The sequence below is a fragment of the Dothidotthia symphoricarpi genome (assembly GCF_010015815.1).
Source record: "Dothidotthia symphoricarpi CBS 119687 unplaced genomic scaffold P153scaffold_9, whole genome shotgun sequence".
NCBI lineage: Eukaryota > Fungi > Ascomycota > Dothideomycetes > Pleosporales > Dothidotthiaceae > Dothidotthia > Dothidotthia symphoricarpi.
The window spans coordinates 1,042,881-1,067,897 of NW_022985016.1; the positions used below are offsets into that span (position 1 = coordinate 1,042,881).

The 25,017-nt window shown below is 43.5% G+C and overlaps 10 protein-coding genes across 10 annotated transcripts; 5 read left to right on the forward strand and 5 right to left on the reverse strand.

Annotated features, from left to right (window-relative positions):
• Nucleotides 1-8,268: 8,268 nt before the first annotated feature.
• Nucleotides 8,269-9,935, forward strand: P153DRAFT_431107 (uncharacterized protein). Its single transcript, XM_033672874.1, has 2 exons — nucleotides 8,269-8,486; nucleotides 8,540-9,935. The coding sequence occupies exons 1-2, from the start codon at nucleotides 8,404-8,406 to the stop codon at nucleotides 9,444-9,446; spliced, it is 990 nt and encodes a 329-aa protein (XP_033524426.1). The 5' UTR covers nucleotides 8,269-8,403; the 3' UTR covers nucleotides 9,447-9,935.
• Nucleotides 9,936-10,517: 582 nt separating this feature from the next.
• On the reverse strand, nucleotides 10,518-12,475 carry P153DRAFT_290218 (uncharacterized protein; the record flags this gene model as incomplete). The annotated part of the gene is made up of 3 exons (XM_033663701.1): nucleotides 10,518-10,565; nucleotides 10,624-11,918; nucleotides 11,974-12,475. 3 exons carry the CDS (start codon nucleotides 12,473-12,475, stop codon nucleotides 10,518-10,520), a joined length of 1,845 nt encoding a protein of 614 aa, XP_033524427.1.
• A 1,018-nt stretch (nucleotides 12,476-13,493) lies between these two features.
• On the reverse strand, nucleotides 13,494-14,813 carry P153DRAFT_375637 (uncharacterized protein; the record flags this gene model as incomplete). The annotated part of the gene is made up of 1 exon (XM_033669597.1): nucleotides 13,494-14,813. The coding sequence occupies one exon, from the start codon at nucleotides 14,811-14,813 to the stop codon at nucleotides 13,494-13,496; it is 1,320 nt and encodes a 439-aa protein (XP_033524428.1).
• Nucleotides 14,814-15,513: 700 nt separating this feature from the next.
• Nucleotides 15,514-17,469, forward strand: P153DRAFT_289787 (P-loop containing nucleoside triphosphate hydrolase protein; the record flags this gene model as incomplete). Its single annotated transcript, XM_033663671.1, has 1 exon — nucleotides 15,514-17,469. One exon carries the CDS (start codon nucleotides 15,514-15,516, stop codon nucleotides 17,467-17,469), a length of 1,956 nt encoding a protein of 651 aa, XP_033524429.1.
• Nucleotides 17,470-18,756: 1,287 nt separating this feature from the next.
• Nucleotides 18,757-19,604, reverse strand: P153DRAFT_356701 (uncharacterized protein; the record flags this gene model as incomplete). Its single annotated transcript, XM_033666669.1, has 2 exons — nucleotides 18,757-19,232; nucleotides 19,289-19,604. The coding sequence occupies 2 exons, from the start codon at nucleotides 19,602-19,604 to the stop codon at nucleotides 18,757-18,759; spliced, it is 792 nt and encodes a 263-aa protein (XP_033524430.1).
• Nucleotides 19,605-19,768: 164 nt separating this feature from the next.
• On the forward strand, nucleotides 19,769-20,452 carry P153DRAFT_375640 (RecQ mediated genome instability protein Rmi1; the record flags this gene model as incomplete). The annotated part of the gene is made up of 1 exon (XM_033669598.1): nucleotides 19,769-20,452. One exon carries the CDS (start codon nucleotides 19,769-19,771, stop codon nucleotides 20,450-20,452), a length of 684 nt encoding a protein of 227 aa, XP_033524431.1.
• Nucleotides 20,453-20,558: 106 nt separating this feature from the next.
• On the forward strand, nucleotides 20,559-22,943 carry P153DRAFT_385280 (HET-domain-containing protein; the record flags this gene model as incomplete). Its single annotated transcript, XM_033670412.1, has 2 exons — nucleotides 20,559-21,210; nucleotides 21,262-22,943. 2 exons carry the CDS (start codon nucleotides 20,559-20,561, stop codon nucleotides 22,941-22,943), a joined length of 2,334 nt encoding a protein of 777 aa, XP_033524432.1.
• Nucleotides 22,944-23,251: 308 nt separating this feature from the next.
• Nucleotides 23,252-23,480, forward strand: P153DRAFT_366526 (uncharacterized protein). The gene has a single exon (XM_033668071.1). It carries the CDS (start codon nucleotides 23,282-23,284, stop codon nucleotides 23,456-23,458), a length of 177 nt encoding a protein of 58 aa, XP_033524433.1. The 5' UTR covers nucleotides 23,252-23,281; the 3' UTR covers nucleotides 23,459-23,480.
• A 226-nt stretch (nucleotides 23,481-23,706) lies between these two features.
• P153DRAFT_269380 (actin-like ATPase domain-containing protein) lies at nucleotides 23,707-24,330 on the reverse strand (the record flags this gene model as incomplete). The annotated part of the gene is made up of 1 exon (XM_033662893.1): nucleotides 23,707-24,330. A coding segment is annotated over one exon (624 nt), but the record flags the coding sequence as incomplete, so codon positions are not given.
• On the reverse strand, nucleotides 24,287-24,969 carry P153DRAFT_229831 (uncharacterized protein). The gene is made up of 3 exons (XM_033662679.1): nucleotides 24,586-24,969; nucleotides 24,367-24,512; nucleotides 24,287-24,308 (listed from the first exon to the last, which is right to left on the reverse strand). The coding sequence occupies exons 1-2, from the start codon at nucleotides 24,936-24,938 to the stop codon at nucleotides 24,449-24,451; spliced, it is 417 nt and encodes a 138-aa protein (XP_033524435.1). The 5' UTR covers nucleotides 24,939-24,969; the 3' UTR covers nucleotides 24,287-24,308; nucleotides 24,367-24,448.
• Nucleotides 24,970-25,017: the final 48 nt, after the last annotated feature.

Sequence of the window (25,017 nt, forward strand, 5' to 3'; positions counted from 1 at the left end):
TCCTTAAAGATAGGTCTCTAGATACGTCTACCCTACTATACGTACTATAGTACGTATAAATATAAAGTAGTATATTATTAGTTAATAGATTTAATAAAGCTAGGCTAGTGTACCTATTATAGTACCTATATATATATCTATAAAGTTTTAGAGTCTCTCTATAGAGATCTTATAATCTAGAATACTATATTATAACTACCTTTAGTATAATTATTAGTTATTAGTAATAGAGTAGATAATATTAGGGCCTTACTTCTATAAAGGTATAATATAGTAGTTTAAGCTTACTTAAGGAAAAAGAACCTAATAAAGTAACTTACTATACTTATTTATTAGTTTTATATAGTCTTATATTTTAGATTACTAATAATATAGGATCCCTTTAGGTATTCTTATTTAGTAAGATAGATTACCTAATATCTTAAAAGGTATACAGAGAACTTTAGTAGCCTATATATTAGCTTAATAGAGAGTATACTAGGCATTTAAAATAGTTAATTCTAGAGGCAGTTAGCCTTTAGGCTAGTATACTTTTAAAAATAGTTAGTTTTAAAGGCAGTTAGCCTTTAAGCTAGTATACTATAATTTTATCTTAATTACTAGAGTTTACTCTCTTAAAGATAGCTTTTTCTACGTAAAACCTAAGCGTAGGCTCTAAGTATACTTACTTAAGAATTACAAAGCCTATATATATAATATAAGAAAGGACTAGACTACTACTACCTATTAGGAGCAGGGTTTTATATCTAACTACTAAAGTTTATTACACTAAAAGAAGAAGGTAATACTACCTTAATAATAAAAACTTTCTATATAATACTCTATACTTATAGCAAGATTAATCTTTAAAGTGCTAAGTTTACTTAGTCTAGAATTTAATAATAACTATAGTCTATTCTATTAGCTATTAAGATTTATTAATAGCCTTAGGAGTAGAGTCTATTAAACTTATTACCTTATAGGTAGTAAATTAAGAGACTCTTTTGTAGTTACAGCTATAGGATACCTATAGTATTAGAAAGTATATATATTATAAAGCCTCTTACAATAGAGAAGGTTATATAGTAATTCTAGCACTCTATACTACTTTATAGGTACTTTAGGAATATAATAGGTGCGTTTTTTAGGCGTAATTAGTAGCGTATAGAGTAAAATAGGTAATTTTAAAGGTAAGTTTAGAAATATATTAGATAATCTACAGAGACGTATTTAGGCACATTACTAACGCGTTATAATATACCTAGAAGGCTTAACTAATAGGGGCGTATTTAGGGGTATAGTAAGCGTATTAAGTAAGTAGAGAGTATTAGTAGAGGCGTAGTAGATATTATAAGTAAGGTAAATTAACTTAGCGTTATATACCTACGCTACTAGGCTTAGGTTATATTTTTTAAGTTTATAAAAGTAATGCAGTGTATATAGTTATAAGCTAGCTATATTAAGTAAAGATTATAACTATTTTATCTTATATAGGCCTTGCTTTTTAAGCTATAGTACTATAAAATATACCTATAATAAAGTGCTAAACGCGTATAGGTATATAAAATAACTTAATAATAGTAGTTATTCTTACACTAATATTATACTAGAACGCATAAGAGCGCTTACTTATAAGATACTAAAATATAACTCTAAACTTACGCAAAAACTAGGACTAATCTCTAAAATAATAAATAATACACTTATTTATAAACACTAGTGCTATATATACTACGTATATTACTATACCCTTCTCTTAGTATTATTAGCTAAACGCTACCTAACTCTAAGTTTAACCTATTAAATACTAAGTGTTTACTCTACGTGTTATTAAACTATAGTAATCTCTATTATAAGCCCTTCTTAAGGCGTTAAATACTAGATTAAAAGGCTAAAATTTAAGCTGCTATATATTTATTTTTACTAGAAGTAGCCTCTAGCTCTACTCTTTTATATTTAACTCTAAACTATAGGTAGTTAATCTTCTTCTTAGTAGCCTCTATAAGAGTAAATAGTTAATCTTTATTATTAAAAGATAAATCTTTATCTATAGCGTAGATATATAGAGTATTACTATCCTAAAGGCTAAGCTAATTTAAATTAGAACTTAAAAAAAAGTAGATAGGTTTATATACTTACTATAATTAGCTAATTAGTAGGATAAATAAGCCTACTATAAAAGTACTAGATAAGTTCTATAAAATTACACTACTAATGTGTATAGAATGTATTTATAGTCTATAGAAGTCTTAACTACTTTAAGAGGTTAAAAACACTAGTACTCTTACTCTATATTACCTAAATATAGATAGTAGTAGAGCTTAGCATAGAGAATAATAAAACACATTAACTATATAATAACTAAGTATAGTTACTAGACGCTAGTAAATATTACTTTAAGAAATAATAAGAATAATAATAAGAGTGCTCCTACTAAGATAATTATACTATAGACTAGCAATATTATAAGAGAGTAGTAAGGATAAGAGTAGTAAATAAGATTTAACTATAGATAGAATACTACTTTAAGGTATAACTAAATAAAAATAAACTAGATTATAAGGTATTAAAGGGCGTTTATATACTAGGCCTATATAGTAATAGTTAACCTTCTACTAGATAAGGAGAAGATAATATTAACCCTATAGATCTACTACTAGGTTATTCTACGCAATTATACTAATTAGAAGTAGGTATAATATCTAGCTCCTACACTTATCTAATACTAACACAATTATATATAATAATATATAAGAAGTAGAATTAAGGAGATTTAGAGGCTTATAGTAATACAGACGTATAGGGTTTCTTATATACTTAGACTAGACAGAGAGCCTTTACATTAAAAAGCTTTAAGTATTTATAACCTAAGTATCTATATTATTATTATAACATTCTTGCTTAGCTTAATATCTAAATACTATAATAATAGTAAAACATTCTAATAAAGAGTATAATTAATCTAAAACTATAAATTCTAGACTTTTACTAAATAAAATTATACCTCTAATATACAGTAAGAAATATAAGTAATATATAATCTTAGAACTATACAGAAAGCATACTTAACCTAAATTAAGTAACTTTAAACTTCTAGTAGCTTATATTACTATATATACAGAACTCCTTATTCTAAAGTATAACTATCTTAAATTTATTATAGCTTAAGGAGAGAAGAATTAGAAGTAGTAGGTTTATTTAGTATATAACTTATAATAGCGTATAGAGAATACTTATAAATTTAATAACCTTATAGCAGAGCAGTTTATAATAATGCAAAATACTGTATTATAGTATTAGCTATTTATATCTAAGTATTTTAATAGTAGGTAGCTAATTAAATAGGCGTTATAGACAATATAGATAAACTACAAGAAAGCTACTACTTAAGTAGAAAGGAGTAGGTTTACTAGGACCTATATAAGATTTATTATACTAATACAGAAGACTAGTAGAAGAGAAAGAAGACTAAATTATATATAGGTTACCTAACCTATATAAAGAAGTCCTAGGTCCTCTAATTAATTATTAACTAAGGGCGTCTAGGGCTAGTAAATTATTATATTATATTAGTCTATATAAGAGGTTGCTCTATATCTAATATTTTACTAAAGTTTACTAGAGGAGGTATAAAGAATATATTAAGGTAGAAATATAAGACAGAATAGCTATAGTTAGAGAGCAGAGTAACCTACTAAACTTAAGTTAACTAATAGCGCTACTTATATATAAGTAAACTAAGAAAGTATACTTCTTAACATTAAGCTCTACTTCTAGATATATAGAGCTATCTCTAACCCCTCTAGTATATAAGAATAAGCCTAAGGCTAAACCTTATAATAGGTTTAAGGACTTAGTGCTTCTGTATAGTATAACCTTATACTCTAATAAAGGTATATATTCTAGTAGTTACAGCTTATATAATCTAAATAGGTAGCTAATATAGAAATACCTATCTTAATTAAAGAGGCAGTAGTTAAATACTATTACTAGTTATCTCCTAGTAGGGTAAAGAGTTTCTTATAAAACTACTATATCTACTACCTAGTCTAGCGTAGATAAGCTAAATAACATTAAATCTTTACTTATATACCTTTCTAGTATAGAATTATAAGAGTTACAAGATTATTAACGTTTAGCCTAGAATAGCCAGCCTAATAGAGACGCTAGATTACTATAGGCACTTAAAGATAACTACTCTATAAATAAAGTAGATACCTAACTAGGTTCTTAACTACTATATAGAGTACCTAACTATGTATTAGTAAATACTAGTAAGTATATTAGTAATATATATAAAGCTTAGTAGATCTCTAATATAAGAGATATCTTCCTATAAGATATATAGCTAAAGGTTAAAACCTTATAGAATATATTAGTATTAGAAACGTTCTACTCCTTAGTAATAGATTTTCTAATAACTACGCAACGTATAGTAATCTTAGAGAAATTTAAATTATTAGTCTAAGAAAGGTAATTATAACTAAACGTAAAGTTATAATAGACCTTATATAACGTATATAATACGTATAGCTAGGCTAATAGTTAGTTTAATATACGTAAAGACTCTAGTAGTAATAATATAGAAAAGATCTCTAAGCTATCTAATATTAAATCTAGTAGCAGGAAACGTATAATATTATTAAAAGCTATATTATCTTAAAATAATTACCTTGTGCCTACTAACCTAGGCAATATAAGAAAGAACACTATAGGTAATAAAGATAACTAAGATAATAGTAACGCGTTTAAGACTAGTATAGACAATTTAGATATATATAATAAATAAACTAGGTCTTTATAGGCTTAATATAGTGTCTTAGAGAATAAAGCTTTAGCTTAATAGCTAATAGATAAGATATATATCTAAGATTTTCTTTATATTTGCTTAGAGCGTATATAAGCAACTAGTTAATATTATTATAGATTTTCTAGTTTAGCTAAAAGCTCTCTTAATTAAGTACTTTAACTTAAAGTATAGAAAAGCGCTTTAAAGGACTTTATTAATTACTTCTATACTAGTATACAGATTTCCTTATATAGGTAAAGGCTTATTTAATTAAGAATCTTAATAAAAAGTATAGAAAAGTGCTTTAAAGATCTTTACCTATTGCTCTAGTAGTAACTATACTAGTAGTCTAGTCTAATATTACAAAAGACTATATACTCTAGGCTGTTAAAAAGGCTAGCTTTAACCTATTAGAATTTCCTTAACTTAAGGATATTATTATTATAACAGAACTAGAATCTACTATATTATACACTTTAAGACTTTGCGTAGTATAGTATAAAATACCTAGTTTATAATTAATAATAGATTTATTATTTATAATATAAGTAGTAGAATAGTAGATCTTATCTTATATAAAGTTATAGGACTTTAGCCTACTACTATTAAGAAAGCTATAGTAGAAAGTAGTAATAAGTATAGTAGTAGTTTTATTAATTACGTATTTTTTATAGCTACTAGAACGTTAGCTAGGTACTATAGACTTTATAAGATTTACTAGCGTATATACTAAAGATATTTCCTATATATTACTATCTAAAAAGGTAGCTAGAATACTGTAAGACTTTACTTTAAAGGTTAAAAGTAGCTTCTTAGAGAAAGGTATACTATATAGCCTTATATAACACTATACGTAAATCTATACTATACTTAGTAGAACGCAGCGCTAGCTCTATAACTATAGCTACTATAGTAGTAATTACAGTAACTATTACAGGTAAACTAGGCAGTATAGACTTAATAGTTTTAGGTTATTAGAGTAATAAGCTAGTAACTGTAGTAGTAGGCGTATATATAGCTATAAGTATAAGTAGTACTACTACTATATCTACTATAGCTATAGTAACAGCCTTAAGCCTAGTATACTTATCTATATCTATACTAATATAACGCAGCACTAGTAGCTAATGCATATTAACACTACTTAAAACTAAGATATTATAAATATATCTAATTACTTAGGATAATATACTTTACTTATATAGAGTATTATCTGTAAAGTTCTATAATAAAGGAGCCTATAATAGTAATAAGTTAAGTAGCGTAGATATTTAATTTTTTACTATATACTTTTCTATTAATAGTAAGTAATCTATATTATCTATAATAGAGCTATAGGTATAATTATTTCTATTTAGATCTAGTGTCTCCTAAGTAGTTTAACTACTTTATAGCTTACTCTTCTCTAAACTCTCTATTAGGCTTAAACTTAGTAACTAGTATTATAGAGTTAATATAGTAGTCTACTAAATACTTTATATAAAATAATTATATATAACTGTACTAACTTCTACTATAGTTAGTATATAGAGTTCTTACCTCTTCTAAGAATTACGCAGGATATTACTATTATTAGTACTTAGTATCTAGAATTATAGTATAAGGCTAATAAAGTAGATCTTATTTAATACAAAGTATTAATTATTAAATTATTTCTAGGCGCGTTATTTACTATTATAAACCTCTAGGTATTTATAAATAGTTAAGTTTATTAGCGTCTCTTATATTAAAGTAGAAGCTATAATAATAGGTATAACTTATATAATAGCCTAAGTAAACGCTGCTTACTAACTACTATTATATAGGGTTTTTCTTCTTATAACCTTAATAAATATTATTTAAATAGGTAGGTTTAAGTAGCTAATATCTCTAGAATTATAGGTATTCTTACTATAACTAAATATTACTATAGCTTAGCCTACGTATATATAACCTTACTTTTATATACCTTTACCTACTTTAACTTATCTATAGTTATTTATTAACTCTAACCTTTTAATCTCTTTAACTTAGAAACAGCTATCTTTAATTATATTCTTTATTATTTATAGTCTCTATATTCTGTCTAAATAGTAATTAATTAGTTACTACTTACCTCTATACCTACGCTAGTCCTAATTACCTCTCTACTTATAGTAATAGGTATAGAGACCTCTACTACTGCCTCTTATATAATAGTATCTACTATATATCTTACTTACCTTACTCTATAAGCTAACCTTAATCTAACCTTTTACTTTTAGTATTAATAATACTAATTATAGTTTATAAGATAACTACGTTAATAGCTACTAATAAGTCTCCTTTAACTATATATTTATATATAATAAGAATAGAGTAGGTCTTCTTATAGCTCTAAATAAAGTAAGCTTAGATATAGCTATACTACTAATACCTAGTACCCTTAGAACTACAGCCTACTTTTAATAGTAACTTTAGGCTATTTTAGTTAGAACTTACTTCTTTTTATCTAATATATACTATTATAATATTTCTACTTTAGGTATCCTACGTAGTCTAAACAGTATCCTAGCTATAAATAATTAATATTATATTATTATAGATTTCTAGACTAGCGCTAAGTATAGCTATATAGTCTTTATAATATTCCTTCTATATTATACTAGTATAATAGGTTACTTAAGTAATAATGCTACTACTTAGTACTTACTTAACTATAGCAGAAACCTAATTATTATACTCTTTACTACTAAGTATAACTTTAATAGCGTTATTTTTTAGCCTAGCGTATTTAGGTTAAGTAAAGGCTTCTTTATTATTAACTAGCATAAAGTTATATTTTAAGCTACCTATAAATAGTTTACTTATAGTAATATAGCCTTAATATAGCGTTTAATCTATTAGGTACTGTACTAGAATATATAATTTAGTTAAGGCTTAGAAGGAGAAGGTAGTAATTATATAATAATTATAAATAAAAGTTTATTTTTACTTATTCTACTCTCTTCCTTTTATAAAGATTTCTTATACAGTAGTAATTTAAAAGTAATAAAGTATATAAATCTTTTAATATTAGTATAAATTACCTAGAATATTAGGTAAATTTAGCTAGATATAGTATAAAAGTATAAATTTACCCTTATACGCGGTGTAATTTTACCTAACCTAGTGTATTTTACACTAACGCGGTACCTTAGTGATTTCTGTGGTTTCTATGAGTACTAGGAATTCTTTGACCAGATTAGACCCCCGCGTTGATTATGTAGAAGTTGGCTCCCTGATATCACAGCAGCCTGTTAGACTACCGTCTACAAACTAATGTCATATGATGGCTAGTATCTCGGCAAGTGAGTAACTAGTTCGAGTGAATACTGGGCGGTGGGACGACGTTGATATCCATCCTGAACATTGTGGATGTCAACGTTCACAACTGTGAGTCTAAGAAAGTCAACCAGTTAGCGTGAGCATTTCGCGTTTCTGACCTAGCTATCTGAGGTTAGGCTCAGCCTTCCCCTCTTCTTGTATCACCTCCGGGACCACGTTGGTTCTCATTTCAAACAGCACATCTTGCCTATGGTATAGCGGTAGTTCGTCTTGTTAGTATAGATAGGGAACACCGATTATTCATTACTTACCTCTGATCATCGATCGCGTGCTGTAGCAACCACAGCATCATGTCAGACTCAGCTCCACCGGCGAAGCGCCAGAAACGTGATCATCTGCCAGACAGAGTTGCAATGTCCGACGACCTTCCAGAGTACGTAGACAGGGTCTCGAATAGTCAGGACCTCTGCGACTGATAATTCATAGTGTTGGTGGTGAACTTGTTCAGGTTCTCGTTGGGGATTCCGGATACGGGTCCTCGACAAGCGACGAGGACGATGATGAGGATGAGGATGAGAACGAGGAAGAAGAAGAGGACGACGAGGAGTATCTCGGCGAGGAAGAAGATGACACTGCAGAAATAAATGCAGACTTGGCCGACCTGGCCGACTTGAGAAGAGAAGAGCAAGAACAAGAGGGACAAGAAGACAAAACGGATAACCAGGTAGAGAACATGAACGAGGAAAAAGAAGATGAGGCCTTGAGTGAGAGCAATGACAACGACGAGAGCGGGGACGAGAGTGAGGATAACGTCCAGGTCGAGCGGTTCAAAAACGAGCAACTCTTTCACATCCACAAGTCCGTCCTCTGCAAGACCTCAGCCTTCTTCCAATCAATTTTGGAATCAGCTTGGACGGGACTAGATTACAAGCCTATCGATCTCACCGACGAGAAGCCCGAAGTCTTCCAGATGTACCTGCAATGGCTTTACAGTGGAAAGGTAGCCGTGAAGCTCGAAGCGAACCTATATTCCTACATGGTCAGGGTAAACGACGAGGTCATTTGCTGGGCGTCTCTGCTCGACTCGTACATACTCGGCGAACAATTACAAGACACAACATACCAAAATGCCGTCATGCAAGCCATGATAGATTGTGTGGAAAACGGCGAAGTTCTTCCTAGTGTCAAGGCCATTGGTGATATGTATAGAGGCACCTCTGCATCATCGCCCGTCCGGAAGCTTGTCGTGGATTTCCTCGTACATCGCAACCAAACGCACTGGCCTATAACGTTTGTTGTAGAACTAGGCGACGCGAGGTTCGCAGATGACCTCGTAGCCGCAGTGTTCAAGCAGCGCCTCCCACCTCCAGAGTCGAAGGACTGCCCTCCATGAGTCAAGAATCGGGTAAGTTAGCACGTGGAGAGTCCCGATGACTCTCAAGACGCGGCCACATGAACATGTGTCACACAAGAGGGACTTCGAAGTAAAATCAGATTGCTTTCTTGCTTTGCAACCAGACTATCAACATGACAACGATTGAGAAACTTGGCTAGCACATTCACGCTCCTGTTCTCCAGTCGTGTGTGGTCATGCCATCTCTGCACTGTGTAACAATACCAGCTGTTCCACCCTATGTCAAGTCTCGCTATTGCAACCTCAATCAGAGATCGCAAGACTCCCTCCTTCATTATCTCACCCCCCTCTATCAACTCACAGTAGTTACAGCGGGACGTCTAACCCAGGACCGAGACTCAAGAATCAGGATCCAGGGCTTACCCTTGAATTAAACCCAATTAATCTCGTATCGTATCGGTCAATATACACCAGACAAGGCGAGTTAAGCCACACACAAACAAATAGCCTAGCTGCCCTATCATAGTCATATAGACGATGAAAGCATCACTGTCAAGCCAGCAAGTCCAAATATCCAGAACAAAAAACACCCTTTCATTATGTTCCCCGCTCTCCCTCATCTCCCTCTCCATACCTAATCATACCAAATCACACGATCTATCCACGCCCCTCAATAAAAACACCCAATAAATATTCAACAAGCAAGCAAGCAAGCAAGCAAGCAAGCAAAAAGATAGAAAAGGCCACATATATAAAGAATATCCCCACCTCCAGAAATATCCCATCATGGTATATCGACACAAACAAGGGCCCATGTAAGGTAGAGATAAGCTAACCCCCCTCCCCTTTTTACATCAAACATTCAACATCAGCAATCAGCATCAACATCCAAACCCTCGCTCCTGCCCCAAAACAAAAGAAGCATAAGACATAGATATCATACTTGCACACCAGACCTGACGGAGGAAGAAAGAGTAAGTAAGGACTCCGTGACCAGCTGGCGAACGTTGAATAAGAGATAAATCTGGCACAATTTCGTGCCCGGCCCTGCCCCCCTCCCTAGCTGGGACACACAACGCGGTAAAGCTAGTAAGTAAGCAAGCGACGAATCTATCGTAGCTTGCCGTCGTTTTTAGCTTCTTGGACTTGCTCGAAGACCTGTGGGATCGTGTTAGTGAACGTATAGGTATAGGTTTCAAGGCTTGTAAAAACGTACCTTCAACATCTTCCTGCGCGCACCAAGAGCGTTGACTCCGCGCTTCTCCAAGCCCTCGTCATCCAGCTCGACAAGATCCTGCCACTTCATGTCCTTGAGGTTATCAGTGTACTTGTGCAGACGGAGACTACGGAGCCAGTTTGGAATATCCTGGAGAAGGGTTGGGTCGGTGGGATCTTCCGGGGGCTTGGAGCTGCCGCGACGACCGCGTGGAGAGCGCCCACGGTTGATCTCGCCATTGTCTGACATGTACTGGCTATCGTTACCCATTCCCATAGCAAATTGGTTCATGTTCATTGCGCCCATTCCATTGTTCATGAGGCCATTGCCACCATAACCAGCAGCCAGGAAGCCGTTATTTTGCGGCGACGTAAAGTTGCCCATGCCACCCATCCCCTGGCCGTGCATAGCCAAGCCAGGAGAATTGGGTCGAGAGCGTTGACCGTTCATTACAGCCAGCTGCTGAGCCTGGAGCATTGCCGCTTGTTGCGGAGTCAGCACCTGACCCAGGTCGTTGGTCATGAGAAGATTGGCATTGCCCATGTGGGGCAGGCCCGGCGACAGCGGAGCATTTCCAGCTCCGGGCGCATCCGACGAACGATCACGGCGGAACTTACGAACATCGTCCAGCTGGATGCGATTGTTGACGGTGGACAGAGCGGCGAGCTTCATGGCAGTCGCGTTGGCGACCATATCAGCCTGATTTGGTGCTTGGTTGAAATTGGCGACCATGGGGGTGCTCAGCTGAGAAGCCCAGCTTCCACCAGCATAGGCCGGCGAGAGCAGGGGCATGGCTGTCGAGTTCGCTTCCAGCGCATTGAGCGTCGTCGTCTGCACGTTGCTGCTGTCGCTCTGGAGGGGAAGTCTAGGCGAGCGGAGTCCACCGGCAGACGGCGGCGGGGCAGTGAACTGACCCATGGGCGCATGCTGCTGGCCAGATGACTTGGGACGGTTTACCGAGGGCCCTTCGTTCCAGGGCGAGGCGGGAGGAGCATTGTCGCGCTTGCTGTTCTCGTCGGGGGCAGAGATGGTAGGGGCAATCATCGAGTTACGGTCGATAACAGTGCTGTTGCGGTTCGAGGCTGGAGGCATGCCAATGTGCTCAGTGAAGTCGGCCTTTTGCTTGGCAATGGCGGCGGCAGCATCGGGGAACATGCGGTGGATGGTGGACGTGTCCAGGGTCGAGTTGCGCTTGCCCGCGCCAGGCGACGGCGGGGGACGGCCTACCATGGAGTGGCGGTTCTCACCGGTGCTAAGCTTGCTCATGGCGTCGCTCAGCTTCTGCGTCATGGGGTCTGGGACACGTCAGCTGTGGAATTGGGTGTGAATAGATGGGAAACTGCGACCCACCCTTCTCGCCAAAGTTGGCAGGAGAGAGCACGCCCGACATGGGCAGGCTCTTGGACATCTGCTGTAGGACCTGGATGAAGAACCTGATCTGCACCTGCGTTGTCTGCTGGAGCAGCGCATACAGGGCCGCCGTGCGCTCGGCCTCGCTGAGCACGCGGAACCACTGCTCAATGGCGCTCAGCTCGTCCTTGAAGTCCTGGTCCATGGTGGCCGTGGCCATCTCTTCCAGCGTCGTCTCGTACTGGTCGATGTCGGCCAGCCACTGCTGGGCGGCGCGCTCCATCTCGTCGGGGTTGCCCGACTGCGTGTTCTGGCGACCAAAGTAGATCTCCGAGGCGGGACGGATGCCGCGGTTCGCGAGCGGAGAGGAGAAGCCGCTCATGTCAGCAGAGGCGCGCAGATGGTGGCCGGCGCCAAGCGACGAGCGGGCGTTGGGCGGGCGGAGCGAGCTCGAGCCCTCGGGGGTGCTGTTCCGGTGGGAGGCGATATGGCTGGCGGACATGGCGGTGGGATGCTACAGCTGCTCTCGCGGCGTGCGTGCGTGGCAGGAGTCGGAAATTCTGCACACACCGGTCAGCGCAATGTCCCAGGGCGGCTGACGTCGAGGGGAGCCGGACGCACAGTGTAGGGAGAATGGCACACGGCTCAATTCTGCGGTGGATACAGACGCTCGAGTGTCTCCTGCAGTCCCCGACTGGCCTCAAAGGAGCTCGAAGCGCGGCGGCGGTGGTCAGGGGACACGGTAGTCAGGGAAGCGTGGGCTCGGCGGGCGTGCACGAGCTGGCAGGGCAGTAAGAAGAGAGGCGGTAGAATAGCAAAGTCACAACGAAGGAAAGGAAGGCAGGAGCGGGAGAGGGAGAACAGAGAGCAGGACGGGTGCTCGATGCGAAGAGCAAAGGCAGAGGCAGACGTGAGCTTTGGCTGGCCTGTCTCGAAGAGAGCGTTCGGTCCTTAGCGCACCCAATCGGACGTCGAGAGAGCCGTCCCTGCAGGGTAATAGCAAGCCGTTGCTTCAGCCTTAAGTAGTCCTCGTGGCGCCGTGTGCAATTCCCGTACCTCGTGTCGGCGCTTTAGCGGGCGCTGGTGTACCCAACTTTGAACTATTCGCAGCCTGGCTGTCCTCGCTGCATCTTGTCGAGAGGCCAACACCAAAACCAAGACCAGGCTCGTCAAAAGACACTGAAACATAGAGTGTTTCGCCTCGCCCAATCAAACCACCCTGCAATCGGTTCTAGACGTCCAATCCACATCCAGCCCACTCGCTTTGCAAAGAGGCAAACGACTAACCCTAAGCGATACATGGGAGTGGCGAAAAAGCGTACGGACGCCCCGGACTGGGCTGTCAAACGACGAGACACAAACGTCGTCATGCGTGAGTGTGTTGCGCGTCGAGTCATGTGCAGACCATCTTGACATTGCATGACCATCGATGAGGTTGTCTTCGTACTACACCATGGCAGCAACCACAAACGTCAATAATTCTACATGTCTACATACAGGGTCGAAGCCGTGCAAATACATTACTTTATCTGCCCCACAACACTCCCTACCATAACGGCAGCCTCCCTCTCCCAACTCCCCACACTCCCCTTCCCTCCCACCACCTGGCTGCCCCTCATAACACACTCCCGCACTGCATCCCTCACCCTGTCCTTGTTACTCCTCAGCGTCCGCGCCGACACGCCGCCTCGGTTCATAATCTCCTGAACCCGTGGTGACAGATTACTAGCGAGCGAGCGCCAGAAATAGCTTGGTAACGAGGACGTGTCGAGGACATGGAGTACCGGTTGCAGGAAGTTAGATGTTGAGGTTGGTGTTGTGGGGAAGAGGGGGTGTGACGGTGCTTTCGTGGCTTCAAGGAGGTATTGTAGGGACGTGATATTTTGGCAACGTGCGGAGATCTCGAGAAGGGTGCGGTCCAAGGTGGGGAGTTGGCCGAGAGAGCGGGTGAGGGATGCTAGGGAGGACTTCAACTGCGTTTGCAGGTACTCTTGTATGGTATTGAGCATCAGCGTCGGGTGGAAGGACTCGAGGGTTGTCTTTGTAGAGGTAGGGGAGACGAGGTAGAGTGTCAGCAGCGCCGAGGTTGTTCTCGACTTGGTGTCCTCTGTTTGTGCATATGTGGATGCAGACGTCTGCCCTGACGAGGATAGTAACGAGGACATGGAGAACTCCTTGACGACTTGCTGTGCGCGTGACGCGATGCTTCGCTCCCCAGGAACGACCAGCTCGTTCTTGAGCGTCTGCACCACATTGACCTTGTCGAGCCCTTCCCCCTCCTCGCCTGCACCTGACGCCATGAATATCTGCCGCAATGACAGTATTGTATCCGCCGACCGCACCATGGCCCTATGGTCCTCTTTCTTTGCGCTACCCACTCCTCCCAGCTCAGACATGCGCACCTCCAGCTGTCGTCCAAGCATCAGACACCTTGCCACAGCTCTACCCAGCTTGACAGTCTCACATAACCTCTCAGCGGTCAAGCGGACCTGCTCCGCGACTTCATACCGCTCAATGACCTCGCGTTCCAATGTCCGAAACGACTCGGTCAAGCTCGCGACCTGCCCCTCCACCTCCTGCAATATTCTTCCACTCGACTCCGCATGATCCCTCGTGTGTTGCAGCAACGGTAACGCGGACTTTGTCGTCAGAGTATCGATATGCGTGTCGACTTCCTGGACATCGAAGAGGACGCGGGAGAGAGGTGTTGAAAGGTCTAGCGGGGTGTCTGAGGGGTTGTTTGTCGCAAGGACGAGCGTGTTGGCGAATGACGTTGCCGAAAAGGACGGGTCGAGAAAGGCTTCATAGTCGATGTAGGAGGGTTCTTCGTCTTTGGACATGGTTGAGGCGCAATTGCGGGTGGAGAGTGCATTGGGACATTGTTGGTGAGCGGACTCTCGAGGGTTGCAGGGATGAGCTTGGTCTCGACATCTTAGCGTGGGACCCTTTCCCGGGCGTCCACAGCTTCAACCACCGCCATCCTTTCAGTATCATCTCATCACCCACCAGAACTCGGGTGTCACTCTCGAAGAATCTTCCACACTTTCATGACGATGTAACATGTAGAGATACATACTCCACCATACTCAATACCGCCCTTTGCCATCTCATATTTCACCGCCCCAAGTACCGCCCTTTGCCATTCAGTACTCTACTGTATTGAACACCGCCCTTGGCTACGTCATATTCCACCATTCCCAGTACAGCCCCTCTCGACATCAAGGCACCTACATCACGGGTTAGAGGTTGTGGCGTAATTGTCGCGATCAGGCAACGATGTTGAATGAAACAACATCCATGTAGCTGTGTCAATTTCTTCATTACACCATGTTGCAGCCTAACACGTGCGGACATGGAACGCCTAAGTCTATGGGAGAGGATATGTAACAATCATGTCAATACTCCACCTGCATTTCTCCTATAAAGTTGATGGAAGTACCTTTCTTCTTTTCGTTCATCAAGCATTCACTCTCAATATCATCTTCCTTGTTCTCTTTTTCGCTGGAGATCCCTGGAGCTCTACGTGTTTGATTTCCTACTATGGCTATCAAAGAGATGGCGCACGCTGTTGGTGACTCGAACGGCACAAATGGCCTTGACACCGAGGGCTCCTTGACATCCTTCAAGAATCTATACCAAGGTCCGGCCGACAACAATAAGAAATGGACCTGGCTTGACAAGGAACCCGAAGACGTCCCTGATGCTGCGGAGAATGAACAGACAGCTCAGCACGCCATCATCACACGCCTACAAAAGGCTAACGACTCACGCAAAAAGTTCGAACTCCACTCCATCATCATACAATCACCCCAGCTGAAAGATTCTCTCGCCGAGATCCTGCAGGACTATCCTGGCATCCATTGTGGACTGAGGAGGTTAGAATTCGAGGCACCGTTTAGTCCATTCGTCCATCGCTGGTCGCAGCTTATCGAATACAAGGCTAGGAAAGATCTTGACGAGACAACAGCACAACACATAGAACTGCTTTACAACGTACTGAGAGTTGAGCTCAACGATGTCATCACGACGTTGGATGACTACGTTGACCATGGTATCGTGGATTTCGACCATGTCTGGACTATCTTTCAGCCTGGCTCGATCATTTATTCCGGTTCTCATCACGGTACATACGGAGCTTACAGGCTCCAGTCCGCAAAATACATGAAAACTCAATGTGGCAGGGTATATTCGCTAAGCCTCGAGGCAGTCGATTTCAACGGTACTGTATTCGGGCGATCAACTACACAATTTTCTATCAGGGAGTTCATTGGTACAGTTCCCATTACCGGTCTCTCAGCATTCCCGTTATCGTTGCATCCCAAACAAGACGAGGTTAAGGAACTGCTTGTTGCTCGCGGCAAAAAGTTCGAAGCAGTGGCAGGCCGCCATCACAAGGAGTATAACGGCTTCGCAGTCTCGTGGAACAAGGAAGACAAGGAAATTCCCTTTACCTGCAGCGGCCGCATCATCATAGACTCGAACAGCTTTGGGCTCTTTTCCAATCGCTACTTTGGAAATAGCGCGCCCATCCCCGCTAAAGAGGGTGCGCCAGAGCCCGGGTGCGTCGTGAAAGAGGTCGACACCGATGATCTCAATGACACGGCATACGTCTTTGGCAAGCAGGCAAAGACAGAGCAGATTCGTCTTACTGAACAACATCATCTGATCTGCCTGTCTCGAGTCCGTGGATATTCCCTCAGGAAAAAAGAGTGGCTGCTCTTCTACCTCGACCAGATCAAAGACATTGACTTCAACACAAACGCATTCGATTCCCTCGTCCTTCCCCCCGACCAAAAAGAACTCATCCTATCCTTTGCAGAATCGCAAGCCATGCAGAGCACCCCCTTCGACGACGTCATCAGCGGCAAGGGACGCGGCCACATCACGCTCCTCAGCGGTCCCCCCGGGGTAGGCAAGACACTAACCGCCGAATCCGTCGCCGAGCACATGCGCGCACCGCTCTTCATGATGTCGTCAGCCGACCTGGGCCTCAACCCCGATAAAATCGAAAGCAACCTAACCGACATCCTCGAAATGGTCGCAACGTGGAACGCCGTCCTCCTCCTCGACGAATGCGACGTGTTCCTCGAAGCCCGCTCCACACACGACCTCGAGCGCAATAAACTCGTCTCTATCTTCCTCCGCGTCCTCGAGTACTACGAGGGCCTGCTCTTTCTGACTACGAATCGCGTGGACAATATCGATGCGGCGTTCCAGAGCCGGATTCATATCAGCATCGCGTACCCGGCTTTGACGGTGGAGTCTAGACGCCATATCTGGGAGAACTTCATCGTTGGCTTGGATTTGCAGCAGGATTGGCGCAAGGAGGATCTGGATGAACTGGCAATGGTGATGTTGAACGGGCGGCAGATCAAGAACGTGCTGAAGAGTGCGGCGCTGCTGGCTGCGAGGAAGAAGGAGGTGCTCAGTAGGAAATACGTCGACATGGTGTTGACGATTGAGGGGAAGAGACCTGGTGTGGCGGAGAAGTTTTAGGGCGTCGAAAGGTTTGGGGAAAAAAAACGCTTTACGCGGAATTTCTACGCTTGGGTTGCCCTTTCTGTAGGAAGTATCAAATATACAGATAAATGTTATTAGAGTAATATATATGATATTTTACAGTTTTGCACACCTTACGTCTTTGCACCTTCGGAATAACGCTCAGCTAAAGAACACACAACACGCTGGACAGCGAGCGGACTGCTGCTGCTACGCAAATTCGAGCTTGGTTGGAAGTAGGAATACAAAACTACCAACGAGCAGCTGAGTTAGGAAAGCAGCACTACAGCTATTCGCGACGTTGAAGAAGAGAGCAACGAAATTCAGGCGTGTATAAGCAAATTTATAGTCACAGGTGTACGCCTAGTCCGTTTTTGTGTACCAGTATCTTAGCTTGATTGTGTGGTGGATCGTAACGGCTATGAACGACTACTTCGGGGCTTGACATGCTGCAGCATTCAATTGTGATGGTACATGATAGCATCGATACAGAGTGCGCTCCTAACACTGCCGAGAGAATCCTGTGTTGCCCCGATCATAGAGAGTCGCGGGGTTGTGAGGTTGATGGGACAAAGTCCTGAGCATTGTCATCGCCGTTTGCATCTAGTTGAGGGGATTTATGGCGATGCCTGGGAGGTTGGCATCCCACTGCGTTGTCTCGGTTTGAGTGTCTTCATACTCGCCATCTGCCGGTTCGTTACCGGTGATGGACTCTAACACTGGCCAGTTTGTAGTGGCAGTATCTATGCTTTGTGTGGAATATCCCGTGTTCTAGTAGGAGGCGTATGAGTTTCCAAACGACATAATCTAATAATCGTAACCAGGTGTTTAAGCTCAGTCTTCGTCAGGGAGAAGTTTGACTCGAATGGTATGCTGAAGAGAACGATGGCGCAAGTGCAGTAGTTATACGGCGCGTGTATTGAGATGCTAGAACATTTTGACTGACTTCTTGTGAAGCCAGAAGTAGAGAGTATGCAGCCTGGAGACAATACGACCTGGAGTCTTTTCTTGGTACTCATCTCAACATGGCTGGACGGATATGGCCCCAAGCATTCCAGCCCAATTTAGAGCCAATGTCCAGTAGAAGCTGCGCTCGTCATGCCCGCTGCGTAGGTATGTACCCCAGGCTCCTGGAATGTTGCCGGTGGGTAATCCAGCTGGCTGCAAAACATATTGACGAAATGGACGTCTTGAAGGCTGCAGCACCGTGGGAGGTGGCCAGCACAGGGAGTAGGCCGTTAAAAATTGCCACTTCTTCGGTGTAAGGTAACGTTGCCTTGCGAATCAATCTGACTCGTCATCCTCCTCTAAAATGCGTTCACACTCTTCTCTAAGCTCTTGGACACCTGCGACGCCTGTCCACTGATCGAGGATCTTGCTGACTTGTTCCCACTCCTTCTCTGCTTCATCATCCTGCTCTTGATCGATCATCTGACGCAGGCGTCGTGGCGTGTTCAGAACCCATCTGACAGTCTCCTTCTGCTTCTGCTTTTTGACAAACTGTTCCTTGTCCGCTCCCTCTCCCTCGATGCGTATTTCGATTCCCAGGCCCTCGGGTTTCTTTTGCACGCTCTGCATTGAGGAGGACAGCGAGGCGGCAGTCTCGGCGATATGTGACATTGCAGGTCCAAGAGTGTGTGTCGTAGGAGCTAGTGGATCCATGCTTCCACGCATGCGTCGGATAGTACTTGTCGCAGAGAGCAACTTAGAGTAATTGTCGTACACGAGTGACTTTCTGTCGCTGTCGAGATTGCGTATCTCTATAGCATGCTTGATTAGCCGACCAGACAATATATTGGCAAGGAGAAGAACACACGTGACATCAGATCGGCTTCCGTCTTCAAAACGCCTTTCAAGCCCTCCTTTGCTAGCAAGCTGTCCACGAAGGCCTCGGCGTTGAAATTGGCAGAGTCGAGCTCCGTCAGCGTCTCGTCTTCCTCGGGACCCAGTCCCGTCCTCGCTGACTCTTCCGAGATCTTTGCATCCGCATCTTTGGTAGCTTTGAGACCATAGAACTCGCGTAGCGCTGTTCGATTGCGACGCGCTGGCGGAGGTCGTGTGGAGTCGAAGGAGGCGCGTGTGGATGAGGGGCTACGAACTGAGACACTAGCACGTGGCGAAGCTATTGACATGTTGGAGTTCCAGAGCGCGTGGATTTGGAGTGTGTGAGAGTGATGCAGAATGCTGGAGGTGAAGTGCCAAGACCATCGTTCGGAAAGAGCCCCACGTCACCTCGGTACGCGACGCGTCTTCCATCCATCAATCACGCTCAAATGCTCGAACACAATTGATCAAGATGGCAAACAACATCCCAGCTGAGCTCATACAACACCTCAATGCTAGACACCTCTACCCAACCACCACATGGCTGCAAAGCTTCGTCTCTACGACGCGGCCGAATACACCGTTGCCCGCACTGAAGCAGACTGCCTTCTTTCGTCTCACAGCGACTGATATTACAATATCTCTAAACCAACCAGCAGCTTCCGTCCTCCCTCACGACATACTGAAAGGCACAACTCAGTCCCGCTGTATCGCAGGCCCCACCCTCTGCCAAGTGCTCGATATTGAAGATATCGGACACTCGCGCTGGTCGCAAGTCGAAGCTATTGAGGCAAGAGAGCGCGGAGAAATGACAAAGGGTAGAGAGATTGTCCGAGTCGTGGAGCCTGAGAACGAAAGCGCGGCCGAAGCACCCATCCAGAGCAAAGGACCTTTCAAGTTACTGCTGCAGGATGCGAAAGGCTTGAAGATTTACGCGCTAGATCTAAGAGGTATCGAGGGGTTGAATACGAGCATGACGATGGGTGTGAAACTCATCCTCCGCAATGTCGACGTGCGAAGAGGCGTCGCAATGCTTGAACCGGGTAATGTACAGGTTCTTGGTGGGAAGTTGGAGGCGCTCGATAAGGCCTGGAAAGATGGGAGAAAAGAGAGACTCATGAATGCTGCCAAGGCCGGTGGTGGAACAGCAGGGTGAGAACGTGGGTGGGTCCCCGCTTCCGCAGCCTGGCCGCCTAACACACTACACAACCAACTCCTATGCAATTACAATCGCTCCGGCAATCTTGGATTATCCAACAGAGATGTTTTGCGACATCTGCGTAGGCGTTTTACAATACCGTCGTAATCCCATCCCTCGGAACAAATCGCACGACGATGAGCTAGATGACGACGGATCGACAAAGGATGGAGAGGAAACAGAAAACGAGGTTGAGATGACGAGTGAAGACAAAGTAGAAGACCAAGAAGCGGTGGAGGATGAAGACATTGCGCAAGGCCAAGAAAGGACCGAGGATGAACAGCAACAGGCCGAAGAAGATGAGTGGACAGAGGAAGAAGAAAGTAGTGGTGATGAAGAGAAGGGGAGTGAAAGTTCATCACGAGATGACTGTTTCACCGGTTCCCTTGCGTTTGGTCATCAGCGTTCGTCCTCGGCCTTGATCAAGTCAGCGAAGGCTGGATGCTATATATGTAAAACGGTTTGGGACTCGCTACCCAAATCTGTGCAAGGAAACGTATGTGCTGTAGAGAGCGAATTCGCAACAAACAAGGAACAAGAACTGGACGGAGCCAAGCGTGATCCATCAAACTCGTCCGTTTTCTTTACACATGCATATCTCTGGGCACTCGCACGTAAGCCACCTGGCTCGCTATATCTAAGAATCGTTCTTCCTCCTCAAATCTTTGAGAATCATCATGATACAACGAGCGATTTTCGCCTCACACCAGCACCTGGTATGTACATAGTGTACGTTGCAGAAATGCATGGAACTAATAGTTATGCAGTCACTAAACAAGGGGCTGAGGAGAGTTCATTGGTAGATGTGACCTCTACTCATACTTTCTCCAACGAATCTATCAGAACAGCCACGAGATGGATGAACGTGTGTTTGAAAACTCATTCAGCGTGCAACAGAGACACGTCTGACGTGCCATGGTTACCCACACGCCTGCTCGACTTGGGTGATTCCGGTGAGCATGATGAGATCGTGCGTCTGATTCATACAGCTGAAGAGAGGCCTGTTGAAGAGTTGATATATCTTACATTAAGCCACCGATGGGGCGCAGCACAATTCATCCAGCTCACACGATTCAACATGGCACAATTCCTCAATGCTATTACAGTTGCTGATATGCCGAGGACTTTTAGAGAGGCCGTATTTGTGTCAAGAACATTAGGCATCTCTTATCTCTGGATAGATAGCCTCTGTATCATACAAGATAAAGACGATTTATCTGATTGGTTCCGTGAGGCAGAATTGATGCACAAAGTATACTCGCATTCGTACTGCAACATCTCCGCATCAGATGCAGAAGACAGCACAGAAGGATTATTTCGGAACCGGACGATACGTGTGGCAAAAGCGAAGGTCTATATGAGAGACTTTCATAGGGCAGCCAACTGTACCGACGTCGCAGAACTTACGACTTTCAGCCGTAAGTTCTGGGACCGTAATGTTACACACTGTGGCATAAACCAACGAGGCTGGGTCTTCCAAGAGAGAATCCTTAGCCCCCGAATTCTTCATTTTGGTAAAGAACTGTTCTGGGAATGTCGTCAGCACAGCGCGAGCGAGACATACCCAAGAGGACTTTCTGATTACTTCGATAAAAACCCCTCATCGCGCTTCAAGATTGACAATGATATCTGCATGCGTACAACTTTACCACATGCGCTCAATAACAAACACGAATGGTATGCAAAATGGCATAGCCTAGTAGAGACCTACTCCGCGACACACTTTACAAATCCGAATGACAAACTCATCGTGCTCTCCGGTATAGCCAAGCAATTTGCAGCTCTCACTAACGACATATATGTGGCAGGGCTTTGGCACGCAGTGCTTGAGTTGGAGCTTTTGTGGATGACCCCAACGAAAACCAAGCACAGCGATGATGTGTTCAAGTGGGCGCGTCCTGTCCTCTATCGTGCTCCGACTTGGTCGTGGGCATCAATAGAAGGACCTGTCTTGCTATACCAGTGGGTCCCTAAGCAGATATTGTTTGAGGTACAAGATGTGGTCCTCGAACATGCAACCAAGGATGTCACAGGACGTGTCAAAAATGGATGGTTAGATTTGCGAGGGTACTTGAAACCAATGAAGGTTACTCGAGATGCCACGCGTACAAGAGATTTGCACGTCCCTTGGGTTTCCACCAGCCCTGAGTTCACTCTCACGTTTGACGTCACTCCGGCGGACGAATCGATCTTGGAGAACGAAAGTGAGAAAGACAAATTCTTCTTCATTCTCGGCGCGGTGGGAGTACCTGTTGAGGGATACACGTATGTCTTGCTTCTACGGATTGTTGATGTAGCAAAGGGCGAATACGAGAGGGTTGGAGTTGGGAGTGGGTTTCTAAGCCCTGAGGAACTGTCTTTTGTAGTTTCTGAATTGGGCGAAGAGACTAAGAAAAAGGTTCCCTGTCTGCGCTACGACAACGGACAGCACACGATTCGAGTCATTTGAACGAGCGAACATTCAACTTGGCGCAAACTCTTCGATTCTTCTTGTCGAGCTCGATTCACGTCATATGCAAGGGTACCATGTAAAATCGGTACCTCGACCCACCGACACATTCCAACGTAAGCCTCTGACGGCCAATTCAAGGAAAATCTCGACCGCGCCCCGCGTTCACAGCCCACTCGATCAGCATCACCTGGACACGCGACAGCCACGTTCACGCCCGATTCGCTTAATGACGTAGCCATCGGACCACTACTTGAAATGCATAACAATCACAGAAGGTCAAGCCAACAACCTCAATCGACTGTGCACCGAAACTCCAACACGCAGTGACTTTAGACATGGCAGAAACTACCCAGGATGTCTCCACCCAGGACATCTCCTCCCAGTTCCAAGGTTTGTGGAGTTTGTTTCTATCTGTGAAGTGTGCTTATCCGCTCAGAACCAATCTCTCCCCCGCTCACCACTGGCATGAGCACTTCGAGCACCTCCAAGTTCCACGATGTAACGAAAGATAGCGTCAAAGACTCAGAAGGCGAGGGGAAGGAGAACACGACAAAGATCGAGAAAGTTATCAACATGGTTGGAGAAGATGGAGGCTTGCGGGAAACATAGTTACGGTCCTGTTCGAACGTATGATCTAACCGACGTGCTGGAGTAACCGACAAATCGTCCTGATAACTGTCGTAATCTTATGAGACATTCTTCCGGTCCTCCGATGATGGCAAACATCGTGTCCATCTTCACTTTCCTCCGCTTTCCCCCGTCTTTCCAATTCCATGGCCGCGATGATCGCACATCCCGCCCCACTTCCACTCTCCACATTCGTGATCTTGATCGGACCGCCCGCTGCCTCCTTCGACTCCCAATCTAGAATCTCACCCGATGCCTTGGCCCACTGCTCTCTGAACTTTGGAAGCTTGTTTACGACACTCCCGTCCGCAGCGACATTCGCCTTGGAGATGTTTTCTTGGGTACGAATAGCAGTAACGCCACATGCGCACAACCGCGCGGCGCGAGCAGCGATAAGTTCTGCGACGCGATGGAAATTTTCAACATTTGTTGGTTCATGGCTGAGTACATAGATGAACAGATTGCGCGATTTCTCAAACTGGGTAGATTCGTCGTCTCCGATGTCAGACAGGAAACCCGTATGTATCATGTAGCTCTTGCGCAATTTTACAGTACTCTGGCCTTTAATCAACCCGTAGTCTACGAGATCAACTAGGACGAGTGTGAACATCTCTCCCAGATACAAACCCACAAATAATTTTTCGAACGTTCGATCGTCTGGTCGCGGGTTTTCCGCGTCAATCTGCGTGTCGTATCTGGTTCGCGGGAGCACACGATGCGCATTGTCGAAAGCGCCTTCTTCGCAGTCAATCGCCAGTTCGCGGGATTGTTGGGTCTGCCGGTGTGTACTTGCGTGAGTCTTTCACCCTCGGGTTCCAATCTTGCTATGTCAGACAAACTGGCCACGTACGAAGCATCACACCCCGTGGCGAATCTCACGCCGATGATAGTCTTGGGGTCATTATCGTGCGCAAAGAAGAAGTGACTATGTTGGAAGTGCTGTAGACGTACTTGTTAGTAAATCCGTATGCGACTGAGGTCATTGACATATTCCTTAGCGCGCGGGACATACTTGATTGCGTAGAGAACAACTGGAAGCACTGTCAGTAACGGGTGCCCTTCGATATCCCTTAGCCAACGATTGAGCTCGCCCATAAAAGGAGCAGTCGACAACAATGGCAAGCACACCGCTATTGAGTACGTCAAAGAGAATTTGGTGGTCGGACGTTGCCAAAGGCGACCATGATCATGGCAGAGATACTGTCTTCGGCTCTGGAGGAGGGGATACTGGCAAATTAAATCTGTAACCAGCTCGATGAAGAACCTGCATGTACTCGTAGTCAGAAACGAGAACTGGTGGCTGCTATAGTGAATCGGCCATGGTCGGTAAGTGTGATTGATGTTCATCGAATGCAAAGAGTGCATGCGAAGAGGTTGGGACCCTCGACTGCTCAAGTGAGGAGAAGAAGGACCTTGACAGATGACTACGCGTTGTCGCGCCTCT